Source organism: Sphaeramia orbicularis, chromosome 10 (genome assembly GCF_902148855.1).
Source record: "Sphaeramia orbicularis chromosome 10, fSphaOr1.1, whole genome shotgun sequence".
Classification (NCBI taxonomy): domain Eukaryota; kingdom Metazoa; phylum Chordata; class Actinopteri; order Kurtiformes; family Apogonidae; genus Sphaeramia; species Sphaeramia orbicularis.
The window spans coordinates 49410442-49430016 of NC_043966.1; the positions used below are offsets into that span (position 1 = coordinate 49410442).

The following is a 19575-nucleotide window of genomic DNA, read 5'->3' on the forward strand; positions in this document are numbered from 1 at the left end:
AAAATGAATTGAAATTGTGTGAATAATTGAGCATGAAAGTGATGATTTGTCACATTTAAGGCTTTTATTTTGGAAAAACCCTATTGTGTGAGCATGTGTGTCTGTGAGAAAGAGTACTTTTGAATGAAGAAACATTGTACAAACAGTTGAACGTTTGGTCATAAAAATAAAAAGAAGTTATGCAATAGACATTTTGTATTATTCTTAACTGGGGTTTTATTTTGAAAAAATGTACTCCGTGTACTTTTGAATGTGTGCAAGATTTCCAATATCCACAATACAATGCAGTAAAACCTGTTTAAAAAAAAAAAAAAAAAAAATTTGGATTGCCTGGGACTTGAACCAGGGTCCTTCGGCTCCATAGGCAGCTACATGAACCACTGCATTACAGAGAGACATGTGAAAATGTGCACCAGCAAGAGTTTTATAGGGATTTTGCCATTGTGAAAAGTGAAACTAATCATAGTCTTCAAAAAATCGCCATAATTCCATAACCGTGGGTCGTATCTGAAAAATTGTTTCACTTTTGGATTCTGCAGACTTGGGGAATTGAATGAGGTATAATTTTTCCAAACATCGCAACTTTGCGGGCTTCTAAAACAAAAACTAAGACAGTTATGGAAAAGGTGTGAAATTGTTTTATTAAGGAGGTTTCACTGTATCTTTTGGCGCTATTTAGACGTCAATACCACAAACGGTGTCATTGGAGTTAATTTTGAAAATTTTATTTTGAAAGGCATATTGCGAACTTCCTGTTGGAGATAAGTCATCAGTGTCAGTGGATGATTTGTAGACCATTGTCCAACCAACATTTTGGCATTGGTTCCATGTTTGTACGCCATTCCTACTGGCCACTAGGGCAATTGCCGTATTTTTTCACATAGGTGGCGCTAGAGAGGCCATTTTGGCACCTATGGGGTTAATTTTTTCATTTTATCAAATTTTTCGCCAGGCCTGACATGTGTGCCAAATTTGGTGAGTTATGGAGCATGTTTAGGGGGTCAAAATCCAGGTCAAAGTGGTGTCTGAATAATAAGAATAATATAAAAACGAACGAATAACAATAGGGCCTTGCTTGCAGGCAAGGCCTCTCACTGTGGTGAGGTGTGGACGGTCACGGGAGGCGGATCGCGAGGGAGGCGGAACGCCCGGTGCGAGGTCCCGCCCAATGCTGCGTGCAGCTTTAATTAGGGACCGAGCTGAAAGGTAAGGCCCTCTCACACAGTGAGAGGCCTTGCCTGCAAGCAAGGCCCTATTGTTTTTCGTTCGTTTTTATATTATTAGGGACCGAGCCGAAAGGTAAGGCCCTCTCACACAGTGAGAGGCCTTGCCTGCAAGCAAGGCCCTATTGTTATTCGTTCGTTTTTTCGTTTTTATATTACTATTATACTTCCGTGTTTTTGAACTGGATTTTGACCCCCTAAACATGCTCAAAAACTCACCAAAATTTGGCACACATGTCAGGTCTGGTGAAAAATTTGATAAAATGTAAAAATTAACCCCATAGGTGCCAAAATGAGCTCTCTAGCGCCCCCTACATACACAAAAACGGCCCTAGCAGCCAGTAGGAATGTCGTAGAAACATGAAACAAACGCCAAAATTTTCATCTCATCGAGCCCGACAAATCACGCACTGACACTCATGAAGTAACTCCAACAGGAAGTTCAGAATTTGCCTTTCAACATAAAATGCTCAAATTGCTAACTTCCAGTAGGAATGTCGTAGACACACGAAACCAATGCTAAAACTTTCGTTTAATTGAGCGCAACAAATCACGCACTAACACCTATGAGCTAGCTCCAACAGGAAGTTCGCAATATGCCTTTCAAAATAAAATTTTTAAAACTAACTCTGATGACACCGTTTGTCGTATTGACTTCTAAAAAGCACCAAAAGATAGAGAAGCCTCTTCAAAAAAGTGATCTCATACTTTTTCCATAACTGTCTTAGTTTTTTTTTTTACGAGCCTGCAAAGTTGCCATGTTTGGAACTCATTTTTTACTTTGGCGTTTTTCCCCACATGTGACATATCTACGTGTTCACGGGACTCACCACAACGTTCACATGCAAAAATTTTTGAGATAGGATGTACGGTTATTGATTTATAACAATTTGTTTCTTTTCATACTTTTTCCTCTTTAGACTGCCATTTGACCCCCTTAACATGCTCCAAAACTCACCAAATTTGCCATGTATGTCATGGCTGGTGAACACTTTCATACAATATCAAAATTAACCCCTTGCATGCCAAATGGACTCTGTAGCGCCACCTATGTACTAAAAAACACACAAAATCTGCCCTAGCGGCCAGTAGGAATGTCACAGAAACATGAAACAAATGGCAAAATGTTGGTCTGATTGAGCCCGACAAATCATAAACTGACACTCATGAGCTAACTCCAACAGGAAGTTGGCAATCTGCCTTTGAAAGTTACTCAACGTTTCTGCAATTACTGCTTAGTCATTTCAGACTTTTGAATAAAAAGTTATACCTCATGAAACTCCCACAAGTCTGCAGAATCCAAAAGTGAAAGAATTTTTCAGATACGACCTACGGTTATGGAATTATGGCGATTTTTTGAAGACTATGTTTACTTTCACTTTTAACAATGACAAAGTCCCTATAAAACTCTTCCTGGTGCACAGCTGTATATATCTGTCCTTATTGCAGTGGTTCATGTAGCTGCCTATGGAACAAGAGGACCTGGGTTTGAGTCCCAGACAATCCAAATTTTTTTTTTTTTTTTTTTCTTTCTCCATTTTAAAACAGGTTTTACTGCATTGTATTTTGGATATTGGAAATTTTGCACACATTCAAAAGTACATGGAGTACATTTTTTCAAAATAAAACTCCAATTACCAATAATACAAAATTTCTATTACATAACTTCTTTTCATTTGTATGATCAAACGCTCAACTGTTTGTACAATGTTTCTTCATTCAAAAGTACTCTTTCTCACAGACACACATGCTCACACAATAGGGTTTTTTCCAAAATAAAAGCCTTAAATGTGAGAAATCATCACTTTTATACTCACTTATTCATACAATTTCAATTCATTTTTCAAACTGATTCTTTCTCTCACATACAAAACAAATGCACATACACACAGTAGGGTTTCCAAAATAAAAGTCTCATTTTAAAGGTGATGGTGGTTTCAGCAGAGGGTCGCTGGTGTTCTGTACAGATGTAAGGAGGACATACACTAAAGGGTGGGAACTGGTATGGGGATGGAGAGGTGTGAGTGGAGCTGAGGTGTGGACGGTCACGGGAGGCGGATCGCGGGGGAGGCGGAACGCCCGGTGCGAGGTCCCGCCCAATGCTGCTTGCAGCTTTAATTTATTATTATTCTCTCGCCACTTTAACCTGGAATTTGACCCCCTAAACATGCTCGAAAACTCACCAAATTTGGCACACACGTCAGGTCTGGCGAAAAATTTGATAAAATGTAAAAATTAACCAAAATGAGCTCTCTAGCGCCCCCTAGAATCACAAAAAAAGCCCTAGAGACCAGTAGGAATGTCGTAGAAATATGAAACAAACGCCAAAATTTTCGTCTCATCGAGCCCAACAAATCTTGCACTGACACTCATGACCTAACTCCAAGAGGAAGTTCGCAATATGCGTTTAAAAAAAAAATGCGAAAATGCCAACTTCTAGTAGGAATGTTGTAGACTCACGAAACCAACGCCAAAACTTTCGTTTAATCTAGCCCAACAAATCACGTGGTGACACCTATAAGCTAGCTCCAACAGGAAGTTCGCAATTTGCATTTCAAAATAAAATTTCTAAAACTAACTCCGATCACACCGTTTGTCGTATTGCCTTCTAAATAGCGCCAGAAGATAGAGTGAACCCTTCTCAAAAAAGTGATCTCGCGCTTTTGTGATAAGTGTCTTAGTTTTATTTTTAGAAGCCCTGAAAGTTGCGAAGTCTGAAACTGAAAATTCAATTTGGATATTTCCCCCACATATTATATATTGTAGCGATCACAAATCATAGCAGAACAATCCTGTGAAAAAATTTTTGAGATACGATGTATGGTCTTCGAATTACAGCAATTTATGTGAGAAATGGTGACTGGGTGTACTACACTTAACTGCATTGAGTCACATGTCTGATCTATAGGAGCCATGTGAGGTGAATGTGCGCATGCACACACATGCTGACAGCTGATTGGCTGAAATCTTGCTGCTCAAACAGACTGGAGAGCCTGTTTTGGTTTGAAAGTCTAGAAACAACTCATCATAACTCTCATATTTCTGGGGTTACAGGAACAAATTCTACATCAAAATGTAGGAAAATCTCTTTTCTTTCCCAGACTATTGACATTTGAATGTTAAAGTGTTTAGTTTTTGATCTGTGGGCCTCCAAACACAACAACTGCTGCTTTTTCCCTTCTTCCTCCTGTGTTCCATTTGTCTCACTCACATGTTTGACTAACTCCACCTTCGTACACTCACTGCTGATTCACTTCTGACTTTGTTTCATCACATTAGAGATTCAAATGTTGGTCCAACCTTCCAGAAGTCTGACATGCAAGAATTTTTCAGATAGGAGCTACTGTTCTGGATTGACGTCAGTTTGTCTGACAGGTGGTTTTTAGTTCATTTCTCTGAAACTCCAGTGTCTCCTCTAAGTCATTAGTGTTGATCAGGTGCACCTGCCATGTTTATGCTCCCATAGCAACCATGGAGAGTCCATAGCAACTGAGTGAGTGAGTGAGTGAGAGAGAGAGACTACTGCTATTACTGATCCAACGTGGATTATATAAAAAACTGATTATAACTGATTCTCTCTCTCTCTCTCTCTTAAACACACAGAAACACACACACACACACACACACAGTAGGGTTTTTCAAAATAAAAGCCTTATTGTAAATGGGGAAAAAAAAAAAAATCTGCCAAAAAAACATAAGAATGGTTGGAGGGAGGCGTGACGGGTAACGGGTGGTGGCATGGGAGGGCGAACATGGCCAGAGCGCGAGGTCCCGACCAATGCTGCTTGCAGCTTTAATTATTATTATTATACTATCGTCACTTTAAACTGGATTTTGACCCCCTAAACATGCTCCAAAACTCACCAAATTTGGCACACATGTCAGGCCTGGTGAAAAATTTGATAAAATCAAAAAAGAAACCCCATAGGTTCCAAAATGGGCTCTCTAGCGCCACCTATGTGGAAAAAAAACGGTAACTTCCCTAGTGGCCTGTAGGAATGTTGTAGAGACATGGAACCAGTGCCAAAATATTTGTTGGATGAAGCACTAAAAATGATACACTGACAGTGATGACCTAACTCCAACAGGAAGTTCGCAATATGCCTTTCAAAATAAAATTTTCAAAACTAACTCTGATGACACCGTTTGTCCTATTGACTTCTAAATAGCACCAAAAGATAGGGTGAACCCTCTGCACAAAAGTGATCTCGTAGCTTAGTCTTAACTGTCTTAGTTTTTTTTTTTACAAGCCTTCAAAGTTGCGATGTTTGGAAGTCATTTTTCACTTTGCAGTTTTTCCCCACATGTGACATATCTACGCGTTCACGGGACTCACCACAATGTTCACATGCAAAAATTTTTGAGATAGGATTTACGGTTATTGATTTATAAGAATTTGTTTATTTTCATACTTTTTCCTCTTTAGACTGCCATTTCACCCCCTTAACATGCTCCAAAACTCACCAAATTTGCCATGTATGTCATAGCTGGTGAACACTTTCATTCAATATCAAAATTAACCCCTTGGGTACCAAAATGGACTCTGTAGCGCCACCTATGTACTAAAAAACACACAAAATCTGCCCTAGCGGCCAGTAGGAATGTCACAGAAACATGAAACAAATGCCAAAATGTTGGTCTGATTGAGCCCGACAAATCATACACTGACACTCATGAGCTAACTCCAACAGGAAGTTGGCAATCTGCCTTTGAAAGTTACTCCACCTTTCTACAATTACTGCTTATTCATTTCAGACTTTTGACAGAAAAGTTATACCTCATTAAATTCCCACAAGTCTGCAGAATCCAAAACTGAAAGAATTTTTTAGATACGACCTACGGTTATAGAATAATCACAATTTTTTGAAGAGTATGTGTACTTTCACTTTTCACAATGACAAAGTCCCTATTTAAAGCACACTACTGCCATCTTGTGGCTGTCTGACAATTCACCAGGGGTTAGAGCAGTGTTATGTTATACAGGAGTCCTGGGTTCAAACCCCACACAGGGAAATAGCTGTTTTTTTTTTGGTTTGTTTGGGGGTTTTTTTTGGTTTGGTTTTGTTTTTCTTCCCTTCATCACATTTTAAAACATGTTTTTACTGCATAATATTGTGGATATTGGACATTTTGCACACATTACACTCAAAGAAATGGAAAACCCATGTAGTAATCCTTATGCAATGTATTTATGTTGAAAATATTTAATAAATTCATTTTTAGCGAAAAAAACAAGAGAGTTACATTACATTTAAATAATAATACAAGTCTTGGGAATATTCAATACTGTTTAATACAATTTAGTCAACGCAGTCACTTAAAAAATGAAGTTTGGCATGTTTGCCGCAGTGCATTATGGGTAGTGGGTACTATGTTGTAAATGTGTTATTTTTATGCTCAAGAATTCAGCGGGGTTGTTGTGTTAGTACTAGTTTTGACTTAATATGTGTATGGCAATGCTTATTGGACTTTTTGTTTATTTTTTCTGTATTTTTGTAATTTGTAAAGTTGCACCCTGAGTGAGAGCCATTGGCAGAGCAATGGCTATCCTGTTGTGATCATCTTAGTTTGGGTCTCCCTGTTAAATTAAGAGCATAACTTGAGCTCACACCTGACACTGAGCTAACTTCCTGTTGAACTTCCACCTACGCTACAAGAATGATGTTAAGACAATTAAAAGTAACAGCATGTAGTAAATTCAGCGTGTTTAATAAATTCAACATAATGGTATTTAGTGAATTAAACATAACAATATTTAGTAAATTCAGTGTGTTTAATAAATTTAACATAATGTTTAGTAAATTTAACATAACGACATTTAGTAAATTCAACATGTTTATTAAATTCAATGAAATGATATATAGTAAATTCAATGTGTTTAATTGATTCAATGTAATGATGTATACTAAATTAAACGTAACAATATTGAGTAAATTCAACATGTTTAATAAATTCAACTTAACTGTATGATGTAGCACTTAATTAAGACGGTTTGCTGAAATTTAGTCATCTAGTATTTTTAAAATTTCAATAAAAAAGTTTTGTGGGACCGGTTGACGTTATCTTATTATTTAAATCCAATGTTCTGTTTTTTTGAGTGTATAAAGTACACACAGTACATTTAAAAAAAAAAACCTTATTAAAATAATACATACTGTCTATTACATAACTTCTTTTCATTTTTATGACCAAACGCTCAACTGTTTGTACAATGTTTCTTCATTCAAAAGTACTCTTTCTCACAGACACACATGCTCACACAATAGGGTTTTTCCAAAATAAAAGCCTTAAATCTGATAAATCATCACTTTTATACTCACTTATTCATACAATTTCAAATCATTTTTCAAACTGATTCTTTCTCTCACATACAAAACAAATGCACATACACACAGTAGGGTTTCCAAAATAAAAGTCTGATTTAAAGGTGATGGTGGTTTCAGCAGAGGGTCGCTGGTGTTCTGTACAGATGTAAGGAGGACGGACACTAAAGGGTGGGAACTGGTATGGGGACGGAGAGGTGTGAGTGGAGCTGAGGTGTGGACGGTCACGGGAGGCGGATCACGGGGGAGGCGGAACGCCCGGTGCGAGGTCCCGCCCAATGCTGCTTGCAGCTTTAATTATTATTATTATTATACTATCGTCACTTTAAACTGGATTTTGACCCCCTAAACATGCTCCAAAACTCACCAAATTTGGCACACATGTCAGGCCTGGCGAAAAATTTGGTTAAATGAAAAAAGAAACCCCATAGGTGCCAAAATGGGCTCTCTAGCGCCACCTATGTGAAAAAAAACGGTAACTGCCCTAATGGCCAGTAGAAATGTCGTAGAGACATGGAACCAGTGCCAAAATGTTTGTTGGATGACGCACTAAAAATGATACACTGACAGTGATGACCTAACTCAAACAGGAAGTTCACAATATGCCTTTCAAAATAAAATTTTCAAAACTAACTCCGATGACACCGTTTGTCCTATTGACTTCTAAATAGCACCAAAAGATAGAGTGAACCCTCTTCACAAAAGTGATCTCATAGCTTAGTCTTAACTGTCTTAGTTTTTTTTTTTACAAGCCTTCAAAGTTGCGATGTTTGGAAGTCATTTTTCACTTTGCAGTGTTTCCCCACATGTGACATATCTACGCGTTCACGGGACTCACCACAACGTTCACATGCAAAAATTTTTGTGATAGAATTTACGGTTATTGATTTAAAAAATTTGTTTATTTTCATACTTTTTCCACTTTAGACTGCCATTTGACCCCCTTAAAATGCTCCAAAACTCACCAAATTTGCCATGTATGTCATGGCTGGTGAACAGTTTGATTCAATATCAAAATTAACCCCTTGGGTGCCAAAATGGACTCTGTAGCGCCACCTATGTACTAAAAAACACACAAAATCTGCCCTAGCGGCCAGTAGGAATGTCACAGAAACATGAAACAAATGCCAAAATGTTGGTCTGATTGAGCCCGACAAATCATACACTGACACTCATGAGCTAACTCCAACAGGAAGTTGGCAATCTGCCTTTGAAAGTTACTCTACGTTTCTGCAATTACTGCTTATTCATTTCAGACTTTTGAGTGAAAAATTATAGCTCATTAAATTCCCACAAGTCTGCAGAATCCAAAAGTGAAAGAATTTTTCAGATGCGACCTACGGTTATGGAATTATGGCGATTTTTTGAAGACTATGTTTACTTTCACTTTTCACAATGACAAACTCCCTATAAAAGTCTTCCTGGTGCACTCTTACATGTGTCTGTCTGTAGTGCAGTGGTTCATGTAGCTACCTATGGAAGAAGAGGACCCTGGTTCAAGTCCCAGGCAAACCAAGAATTTTTTTTTTTTTTTCATTTTAAAACTGTTTTTTCTGCATTGTATTGTGGATATATGACATTTTGCACACATTACAAAGTACACAGAGTAAATTTGTTTTCAAAATAAAACCCCTATTAAAAATAATACAAAATGTCTATTACATAACTTCTTTTCATTTTTATGACCAAGCGCTCAACTGTTTGTACAATGTTTCTTCATTCAAAAGAACTCTTTCTCACAGACACACATGCTCACACAATAGGGTTTTTCCAAAATAAAAGCCTTAAATGTGACAAATCATCACTTTAATGCTCAGTTATTCACACAATTTCAATTCATGTTTCTAACTGATTCTTTCTCTCACATACAAAACAAATGCACATACACACAGTTGGGTTTCCAAAATAAAAGTCTCATTTTAAAGGTGATGGTGGTTTCAGCAGAGGGTCGCTGGTGTTCTGTACAGATGTAAGGAGGACGGACACTAAAGGGTGGGAACTGGTATGGGGACGGAGAGGTGTGAGTGGAGCTGAGGTGTGGACGGTCACAGGAGGCGGATCGCGGGGTAGGCGGAGCGCCCGGTAGGCGGAGCGCCCGGTGCGAGGTCCCGCCCAATGCTGCTTGCAGCTTTAATTAGGGACCGAGCCGAAAGGTAAGGCCCTCTCACGCAGTGAGAGGCCTTGCCTGCAAGCAAGGCCCTATTGTTTTTCGTTCGTTTTTATATTATTAGGGACCGAGCCGAAAGGTAAGGCCCTCTCACGCAGTGAGAGGCCTTGCCTGCAAGCAAGGCCCTATTGTTTTTCGTTCGTTTTTATATTATTATTATTATTATTCACACACCACTTTGACCTGGATTTTGACCCCCTGAACATGCACGAAAACTCACCAAATTTGGCACACATGTCAGGCCTGGCGAAAAATTTGATAAAATGAAAAATTAACCCCATAGGTGCCAAAATGGGCTCTCTAGCGCCACCTATGTGAAAAAAAACGGCAACTGCCCTAGTGGCCAGTAGGAATGTCGTACAGACATGAAACCAGTGCCAAAATTTTTGTTGGATCATGCTCTACAAATCATCCACTGACACTCATGACCTATCTGCAACAGGAACTTCGCAATATGCCTTTCAAAATAAAATTTCTAAAACTAACTCCGATGACACCATTTGTGGTATTGACTTCTAAATAGCGCCAAAAGATAGAGTGAACCCTCCTTAATACAATGATTTCACACCTTTTCCATAACTGTCTTAGTTTCTTTTTTACAAGCCTGCAAAGTTGCGATGTTTGAAACTCATTTTTCATTTTGCAGTTTTTCCCCACATGTGACATATCTACACGTTCACAGGACTCACCACAACGCTCACATGCAAAACATTTTGAGATAGGATGTATGGTTATTGATTTATAACAATTTGTTTATTTTCATACTTTTTCGGCTTTAGACTGCCATTTGACCCCCTTAACATGCTCCAAAACTCACCAAATTTGCCATGTATGTTATGGCTGGTGAATCCTTTCATTCAATATCAAAATTAACCCCTTGCATGCTAAAATGGACTCTGTAGCGCCACCTATGTACTAAAAAACTCTCAAAATCTGCCCTAGCGGCCAGTAGGAATGTTGTAGAAACATGAAACAAATGCCAAAATGTTGGTCTGATTGAGCCCGACAAATCATACACTGACACTCATGAGCTAACTCCAACAGGAAGTTGGCAGTCTGCCTTTGAAAGTTACTCTACGTTTCTGCAATTACTGCTTATTCATTTCAGATTTTTGAATAAAAAGTTACCTCATTAATACCTCAATACCTCATTAAATTCCCACAAGTCTACAGAATCCAAAAGTGAAAGAATTTTTCAGATACGACCTACGGTTATGGAATTATAGCGATTTTTTGAAGACTATGTTTAGTTTCACTTTTCCAAATGGCAAAATCCCTATAAAAGTCTTGCTGGTGCACATTTTCACATGTCTCTCTGTAGTGCAGTGGTTCATGTAGCTACCTATGGAGCTGAAGGGCCCTGGTTCAAGTCCCAGGTAATCCAAAAAAATTTTTTTTTTTTAATTTTATTTTAAAACAGGTTTTACTGCATTGTATTGTGGATATTGGAAATTTTGCACACATTCAAAAGTACACGGAGTACATTTTTTCAAAATAAAACCAAAATTAAGAATAATACAAAATGTCTATTACATAACTTCTTTTCATTTTTATGACCAAACACTCAACTGTTTGTACAATGTTTCTTCATTCAAAAGTACTCTTTCTCACAGACACACATCCTCACACAATAGGGTTTTTCCAAAATAAAAGCCTTAAATGTGGTAAATCATCACTTTTATACTCACGTATTCATACAATTTCAATTAATTTTTCAAACTGATTCTTTCTCTCACATACAAAACAAATGCACATACACACAGTAGGGTTTCCAAAATAAAAGTCTCATTTTAAAGGTGATGGTGGTTTCAGCAGAGGGTCACTGGTGTTCTGTACAGATGTAAGGAGGACAGACACTAAAGGATGGGAACTGGTATGGGGACGGACAGGTGTGAGTGGAGCTGAGGCGTCGACAGTCACGGGTGGCGGATCGTGGGGGAGGCGGATCGCCCGGTGCGAGGTTCCGCCCAATGCTGCTTGCAGCTTTAATTATTATTATTTTTCCGTGACGCTTTAAACTGGAATTTGCCCCCCTAAACATGCTCAAAAACTCACCAAATTTGGCACACATGTCAGGCCTGGCGAAAAATTTGATAAAATGAAAAAATTAACCCCATAGGTACCAAAATGAGCTCTCTAGCGCCACCTATGTGAAAAAAAACGGCAACGGGCCTAGTGGCCAGTAGGAATGTCGTACAGACATAGAACCACTGCCAAAATGTTGGTTGGACAATGCTCTACAAATCATCCACTGACACTGATGACCTATCTCCAACAGGAAGTTTGCAATATGCCTTTCAAAATAAAATTTTCAAAACTAACTCCGATGACACCGTTTGCCGTATTGACTTCTAAATAGCGCCAAAAGATACAGTGAAACCTCCTTAATAAAACAATTTCACACCTTTTCCATAACTGCCTTAGTTTTTTTTTTAGAAACCCGCAAAGTTGTGATGTTTGGAACTCATTTTTCACTTTGGAGTTTTTCCCCACATGTGACATATCTACGCGTTCACGGGACACAGCACAACTCTCACATCCAAAAATTTTTGAGATACGATGAACGGTTATTGATTTATAGCAATTTGTTTCTTTTCATACTTTTTCCACTTTAGACTGCCATTTGACCCCCTTAACATGCTCCAAAACTCACCAAATTTGCCACATATGTCATGGCTGGTGAACACTCTCATTCAATATCAAAATTAACCCCTTGGGTGCCCAAATGGACTCTGTAGCGCCATCTTTGTACTTAAAAACCCACAAAATCTGCCCTAGCGGCCAGTCGGAATGTCACAGGAACATGAAACAAACGCCAAAATGTTGGTCTGATTGAGCCCGACAAATCATACACTGACACTCATGAGCTAACTCCAACAGGAAGTTGGCAATCTGCCTTTGAAAGTTACTCTACGTGTCAACAATTACTGCTTATTCATTTCACACTTCAAAAAAAAAAAAAAACCCTCAATAAATTCCCACAAGTCTGCAGAATCCAAAAGTGAAAGAATCTTTCAGATATGACCTACGGTTATGGAATTATGGTTATTTTTTGAAGACTATGTTTAGTTTCACTTTTCCAAATGGCAAAATCCCTATTAAAGTCTTGTTGGTGCATGTTTTCACATGTCTCTCTGTAGTGCAGTGGTTCATGTAGCTGTCTATGGAGTAGAAGGACCCTGGTTCAAGTCCCAGGCTATCCAAACATTTTTTTATTATTTTTATTTTATTTTAAAACAGGTTTTACTGCATTTTATTGTGGATATTGGAAATTTTGCACACATTCAAAAGTACACGGAGTACATTTTTTCAAAATAAAACCAAAATTTAGAATAATACAAAATGTCTATTACATAACTTCTTTTCATTTTTATGACCAAACGCTCAACTGTTTGCACAGTGTTTCTTCATTCAAAAGTACTCTTTCTCACAGACACACATCCTCACACAATAGGGTTTTTCCAAAATAAAAGCCTTAAATGTGGTAAATCATCACTTTTATGCTCACTTATTCATACAATTTCAATTCATTTTTCTAACTGATTCTTTCTCTCACATTAAAAACAAATGCACATACACACAGTAGGGTTTCCAAAATAAAAGTCTCATTTTAAAGGTGATGATGGTTTCAGCAGAGGGTCACTGGTGTTTTGTACAGATGTAAGGAGGACAGACACTAAAGGATGGGAACTGGTATGGGGACGGAGAGGTGTGAGTGGAGCTGAGGCGTCGACAGTCACGGGTGGCGGATCGCGGGGGAGGCGGATCGCCCGGTGCGAGGTCCCGCCCAATGCTGCTTGCAGCTTTAATTCATCATCTTCTTTTTATTTTTCCGTTGATGAAACTGTTACTGCAGCCTAAACCGTACATGGTTCAGTGGTGCAATTTGGAGGGTTGGTCCAGACCCCTGCAGGGACCTCAGATGCAAAAATGCACATATATTCACCAGTAGGGGGCGCTATAATCAAGGATAACGCGTTTTGGCCTATAACTCTCACACCGTATGTCGCATATTCAAAAACCTTACATCCTCAGATTCCCTGAATAGTACTGAATCACGTGAGCTAGGCCACGCCCATTTCCGCCATGACTTTCTTCCCCGTAAAATCGTGAAAACTGGAAAACCTTCTTTTTTGAACTCCGACTTGGGAGTTTGTCCGATCTGCGTGAATTTTGGCACATACACTCGTCTCATGCGCCTGATCCAAAGTTATAACAAGAATTTTCTTTGGTCGAAAAATGCACAAATAATTAAATAAGAAATTTGTGTAGCTAGCTAAAAAAATGCTTACTCTTATATATCTCGGTCAAAATAAAAGCTATCAACACCAAATCTTAGATCCTTGGTTCCCATATGACTGTGAGGGTATGAGCCGAATTTGGTGAATGTTGGCCACTAGGGGGCGCTGCAAATATGGAAAATTTATATCTCTGAAACGGCGGCACCGATTTCTACAAAATTTGGTGGGTATGATGAAGGGCCTTTCCTGAGGCCAGATCTTGAAGGTGGGTGTGGCTGAACAATGTGGGCGTGGCCTATTACAACTTAAACAACAAACATTTCCTACAGCTGAACTGTTCTGCTGAGGGCTGTGAAATTTCTATGGACCCTATAGAATAGGACACAGATCTACCAGAGCAAAAACTGTGGATGTGCTCCACTAGGTGGCGCTATAACAGACAAATACGCGTTTTTGCCTCTAACTTCCACATTTTAAATGACACATTCATAAACTTTACATCTTTGTATTCCTTGGATAGAGATGAGTCTTTTGACATAGGCCACGCCCACTTCCACTGCAAATTTTTCTTTCTAAGTTGCTACATATCAAAAACATACTTTTTCGAACTCCTACTAGGGTTTAAGCCCCATTGGCTTCAAACTTTGCACAGACAATCTCCAGAGGCTTCTGATCTAAAGTTATCACAATCAGCTTGCTGCTGTAAAAAATGTGCTAGTTATAAACGAACACATTTTTTTGCTAGCTAAAAAACACATATTGTTGCATATCTTTCTCAAAATAAATGCTATCAACATCAAACTTTAGTTACTTGTTTTAGAGATCAACCAGAGGCTCTGTGCCAAATTTGGTACAAATCGGACAATAGGGGGCGCTATAAATAGAGAAATATCAAGTCACAAAAAAGTTGGTCCGATTCACACAAAATTTGGTGAGTATGATGTGGGGTCACTTCTGAGACCAGCTGTAAAGTTTGGTAATGATTGGTCAATGTGGGTGTAATTGATTACAACAAATCCCAGTCCCACACATTCCTCCTTTTGCATTCCTAATGCATTGGTCCCATTCCAGTGAATGCAGGGAATCCGGCTCCAACTGTTCCTGCAGCCTAAAGCGTACATGGTAGAGCGCTGACATTTGGAGGGTTGGTCCAGACCCCTGCACGGAGCTGAGACGCAAACAATTATATATGTCCACCAGCAGGGGGCGACAGAACCAAAGACAATGCATTTTGGTCCATAACTCCCACACTGTATGTCACATATTAAAAATTCTCATATCCTCAGATTCTCTGAGTACAGCTGAATCACATGGGCGTGGTCAAGCAGATTAGGGGGATGACTTTTTTTTCCGGCAAAACTGCGAAAACTGGAAAACCTACTTTTGAAACTCCTACTTGGGATTTTATCTGATCTGTGTGAATCTTGGCATTTACGCTCTTCTCATAGACATGTTACTAAGTTATCAAAAGAATTTCGTTCAGTCGAAACATGCGACAATTATAAATGAATACATTTCTTTAACTAGCTAAAAAAATGTTAACTGTTACATATCTCGGTTAAAATAAATGCTATCAAAACCAGATCTTAGATCTTTGGTTCTCATCTGTCTTTGAGGGTATGAGCAGAATTTTGTGAATGTTGGCCTCTAGTGAGTGCTGCAAACATGAGAAATTTATATTTCTTAAACGGCTAAACCGGTTTTCTAATGAATTATGTAAGTATGATGTGGGGTGACTCCTGAGACCAGTAGATACTTGGTTGATATGTCACTGTGAGGGTATGAGCTGAATTTGATGAATGTTAGCCTCTAATGGGCGCTGCAAATATGTGAATTTTTTTTCTCTGAAACTCCTTTACAGATTTCTATGTAATTTGGTGAGTATGATGTGGGGTCACTCCTGAGACCAGCTGTAAAGTTTGGTAATGATTGGTCAACGTGAGTGTAATCTATTCCAACTAATCCCAGTCCCACACATTCCTCCTTCCACTCTACAGGTGCATTGGTCCCATTTCAGTGAATACAGCGGCTCAGACGGTGGAATACTAACTCCAACTGTAAACCCTTATGAACGGGGCCCAGCCTCCACCAGCTCAGCCCCAGACCCACGTCCTTCGGGGCCGACTTCCGTGGGCTCTGTGGGGCCTGGGGTCCGAGTGGGCGGGGAGGCTTGGCCCATTATTTTTATTTTTCCGTTGATAAAACTGTTACTGCAGCCTAAACCGTACATGGTACAGTGGTGCAATTTGGAGGGGTGGTCCAGACCCCTGCAGGGACCTCAGACGCAAAAATGCGTGTATATTCACAAGCAGGGGGCGCTATAATCAACGACAATGCGTTTTGGTCTATAACTCCCACACCGTGTATCGCACATTCAAAAACCTTATATCCTCGGATTCCCTGAATAGTATTCGATCACATGAGGTAGGCCCCGCCCATTTCCGCCACGACTTTTTTCTGCGCAAAATCGCGAAAACTGAAAAACCTACTTTTTCGAACTCCGACTTGGGAGTTTGTCCGATCTGCGTGAATTTTGGCACATACACTTTTCCATGGGCCTGATCCAAAGTTATTACAAGATATTTGTTTGGTGGAAAAATGCGCAAATAATTAAAGAACAAATTTCTGTAGCTAGCTAAAAAAACCTAAGTGTTATATATCTCAGTCAAAGTAAATGCTATCAACACCAAATCTTAGATCCCTGGTTGGCATGTGACTGTGACGGTATGAGCTGAATTTGGTGAATGTTGGCCATTAGGGGGCGCTGCAAATATGGAAAATTTATATCTCCTAAACGGCTGCACCGATTTCTACGAAAATTGGTGGGTATGATGAAGGGCCTTTCCTGAGGCCATATCTTGAAGGTAGGCGTGGCTGAAAAATGTGGGTGTGGCTTATTACAAGTTAAACAACAAACATTTCCTACAGCCGAACTGTTCTGCTGAGGGCTGTGAAATTTCTATGGACCCTATAGAATAGGACACAGATCTACCAGAGCAAAAACTGTGGATGTAGTCCACTAGGTGGCGCTATAACAGACAAATACGCATTTTTGCCTCTAACTTCCACATTTTAAATGACACATTCATAAACTTTACATCTTTGTATTCCTTGGATAGAGATGAGTCTTTTGACACAGGCCACACCCACTTCCACAGCATATTTTTCTTTCTAAGTCGCTAGATATCGAAAACATACTTTTTCGAACTCCTACTAGGGTTTAAGACCCGTTGGCTTCAAACTTTGTACAGACAATCTCCAGAGGCTTCTGATCTAAAGTTATCACAATCAGTTTGTTGCTGTAAAAAATGTGCTAATTATAAACGAAAAAAATTTTTTGCTAGCGAAAAAACACATATTCTTGCATATCTTTGCCAAAGTATATGCTATCAACATCAAACTTTAGTTACTTGTTTTAGAGATCAACCAGAGGCTCTGTACCAAATTTGGTGTAAATCGGACAATAGGGGGCGCTATAAAAAGAGAAACACCAAGTCACAAAAAAGTTGGTCCGATTCACAAAAAATTTGGTGAGCATGATGGGGGGTCAATCCTGAGATCAGCTGTAAAGTTTGGTAATGATTGGTCAACGTGGGTGTAATTTATTACAACAAATCCCAGTCCCCACACATTCCTCCTTTTGCATTCCTAATGCATTGGTCCCATTCCAGTGAATGCAGGGAATCCGGCTCCAATTGTTCCTGCAGCCTAAAGCGTACATGGTAGAGCGCTGACATTTGGAGGGTTGGTCCAGACCCCTGCACGGAACTGAGACGCAAACAATTATATATGTCCACCAACAGGGGGCGATAGAACCAAGGTATATGCATTTTGGTCTATAACTCCCACACCGTGTATCGCACATTATAAAACCTCATATCCTCAGATTCCTTGAAAAGGGTTGAATCATGTAGGCATGGTTAGGCAGATTTGGGGGATGACTTTTTTTCCGGCAAAACTGCGCAAACTGGAAAACCTACTTTTTCAAACTCCTACTTGGGATTTTTTCCGATCTGCGTGAATCTTGGCATGTACGCTCTTCTCATAGAAATGATACTAAGTTTTCAAAAGGGCTTTGTTTGGTCAAAAAATGTGAAAATTATTGATGAATAAATTTCTGTAGCTAGCTTAAAAAATGTTAACTATTACATATCTCAGACAAATTAAATGCTACCGACACCAAATAGTAGGTACTTGGTTAACATGTCACTGTGAGGGTATGAGCCGAATTTGATGAATGTTAGCCTCTATTGGGTGCTGCAAATATGTAAAATTTTTATCTTTGAAACACCTTTACAGATTTCAATAAAATTTGGTATGATGTGGGGTCACTCCTGAGACCAGCTGTAAAGTTTGGTAATGATTGGTCAACGTGAGTGTAATCTATTCCAACTAATCCCAGTCCCACACATTCCTCCTTCCACTCTACTGGTGCATTTGTCCCATTTCAGTGAATACAGCGGCTCAGACGGTGGAATACTAACGCCAACTGTAAACCCTTATGAACAGGGCCCAGCCTCCACCAGCTCAGCCCCAGACCGGTGTCCTTCAGGGCCGACTTCCGTGGGCTCTGTGGGGCCTGGGGTCCGAGTGGGTGGGGAGGCTTGGCCCCCGTTCATAACTGCTCGCAGTTCTAGTTTTACTGTGTTTTTACTGAGTAAAAACAATTTGACCGATTTAGAAAAAGAGCCATAAAACAAAAACTGCGGGGCCAAAATTCAAATACTTGTTGTTCAGTGTGTTACAGTTCATATTAAACATACTAAATTTTTTATTGATGTACATTCTGAGTGCCTTGTTTAGTAAAAAAAAAAAAAACCTGTAAAACTTCAATTCCTCTCTTTGTTTTTTTGCTGTTATTCCACTTTGTTTTGACACCTAAAATACATAGTAAAGCAAAACGATGGCCAGATCTTGAAAGTAGGATTTCTGAAGAAAAGGAACACAAACACATATTCACAGCAGCTTTTACGACACTTCCTCAGCCGTAAATTGCAAGCAGCCTGTTTAATTGAAATAATGTCTCAGTGGTTAAAGGGACAGCGTGAACATTTTTAGAGTTCACAGATTCACTATGAAAGGACTTGAATGAACTTGGCAGCCCAGCAACATTAATGATATATATCGTAAATAATATGTTATGGTAATCACAACAATGAACTGTACACAGTCTTGTGTTTGAATGATTTCCAACCCTACATTAACTCCATACTCTGACTCAAATCCTTCATATTAATGCCAGTATTGTCATCATTCATATTAATGTCATTATTAATGGGCAGTATAGACTTGACTTTACTGTACTTGTGCTTTTCTTTCTAGGGGAGAAGTTTCGTGACTGTCTAGACAGCTACCTGAGGATGAACTTCAGTAAAGGCTGCCCCCCTGTCTTCACTACCCTCAAATCTCTCTACACTGACAAAGAAAAGGTAAGCAGATAACCAATACAGCCAAACATCCTTTTCTTCTCACTAAATACAGCTTGACGCATTATTCATTTTTTTTGCTCCAAAGGTTTCAATTGTTGAAGAACTGGTTGTTGGTTTTGAGAGGTCTTTAAAAAGCTGCCGGATGTTTAGTGAGAATGGTAAGTGCTTCTACTTGTTTCATTTATACTAGAC

The 19575-nt window shown here is 39.1% G+C and overlaps 1 protein-coding gene across 1 annotated transcript in view; it reads left to right on the top strand.

The window, feature by feature from the left end:
- LOC115427016 (N-alpha-acetyltransferase 15, NatA auxiliary subunit-like) overlaps positions 1–19575 on the top strand; it is a 110744-nt gene that overhangs the window by 25323 nt on the left and 65846 nt on the right. Inside the window, 2 exon segments of the mRNA XM_030145360.1 lie at positions 19277–19383; positions 19469–19541. Of these exon segments, the coding sequence (XP_030001220.1) occupies positions 19277–19383; positions 19469–19541 (180 nt within the window).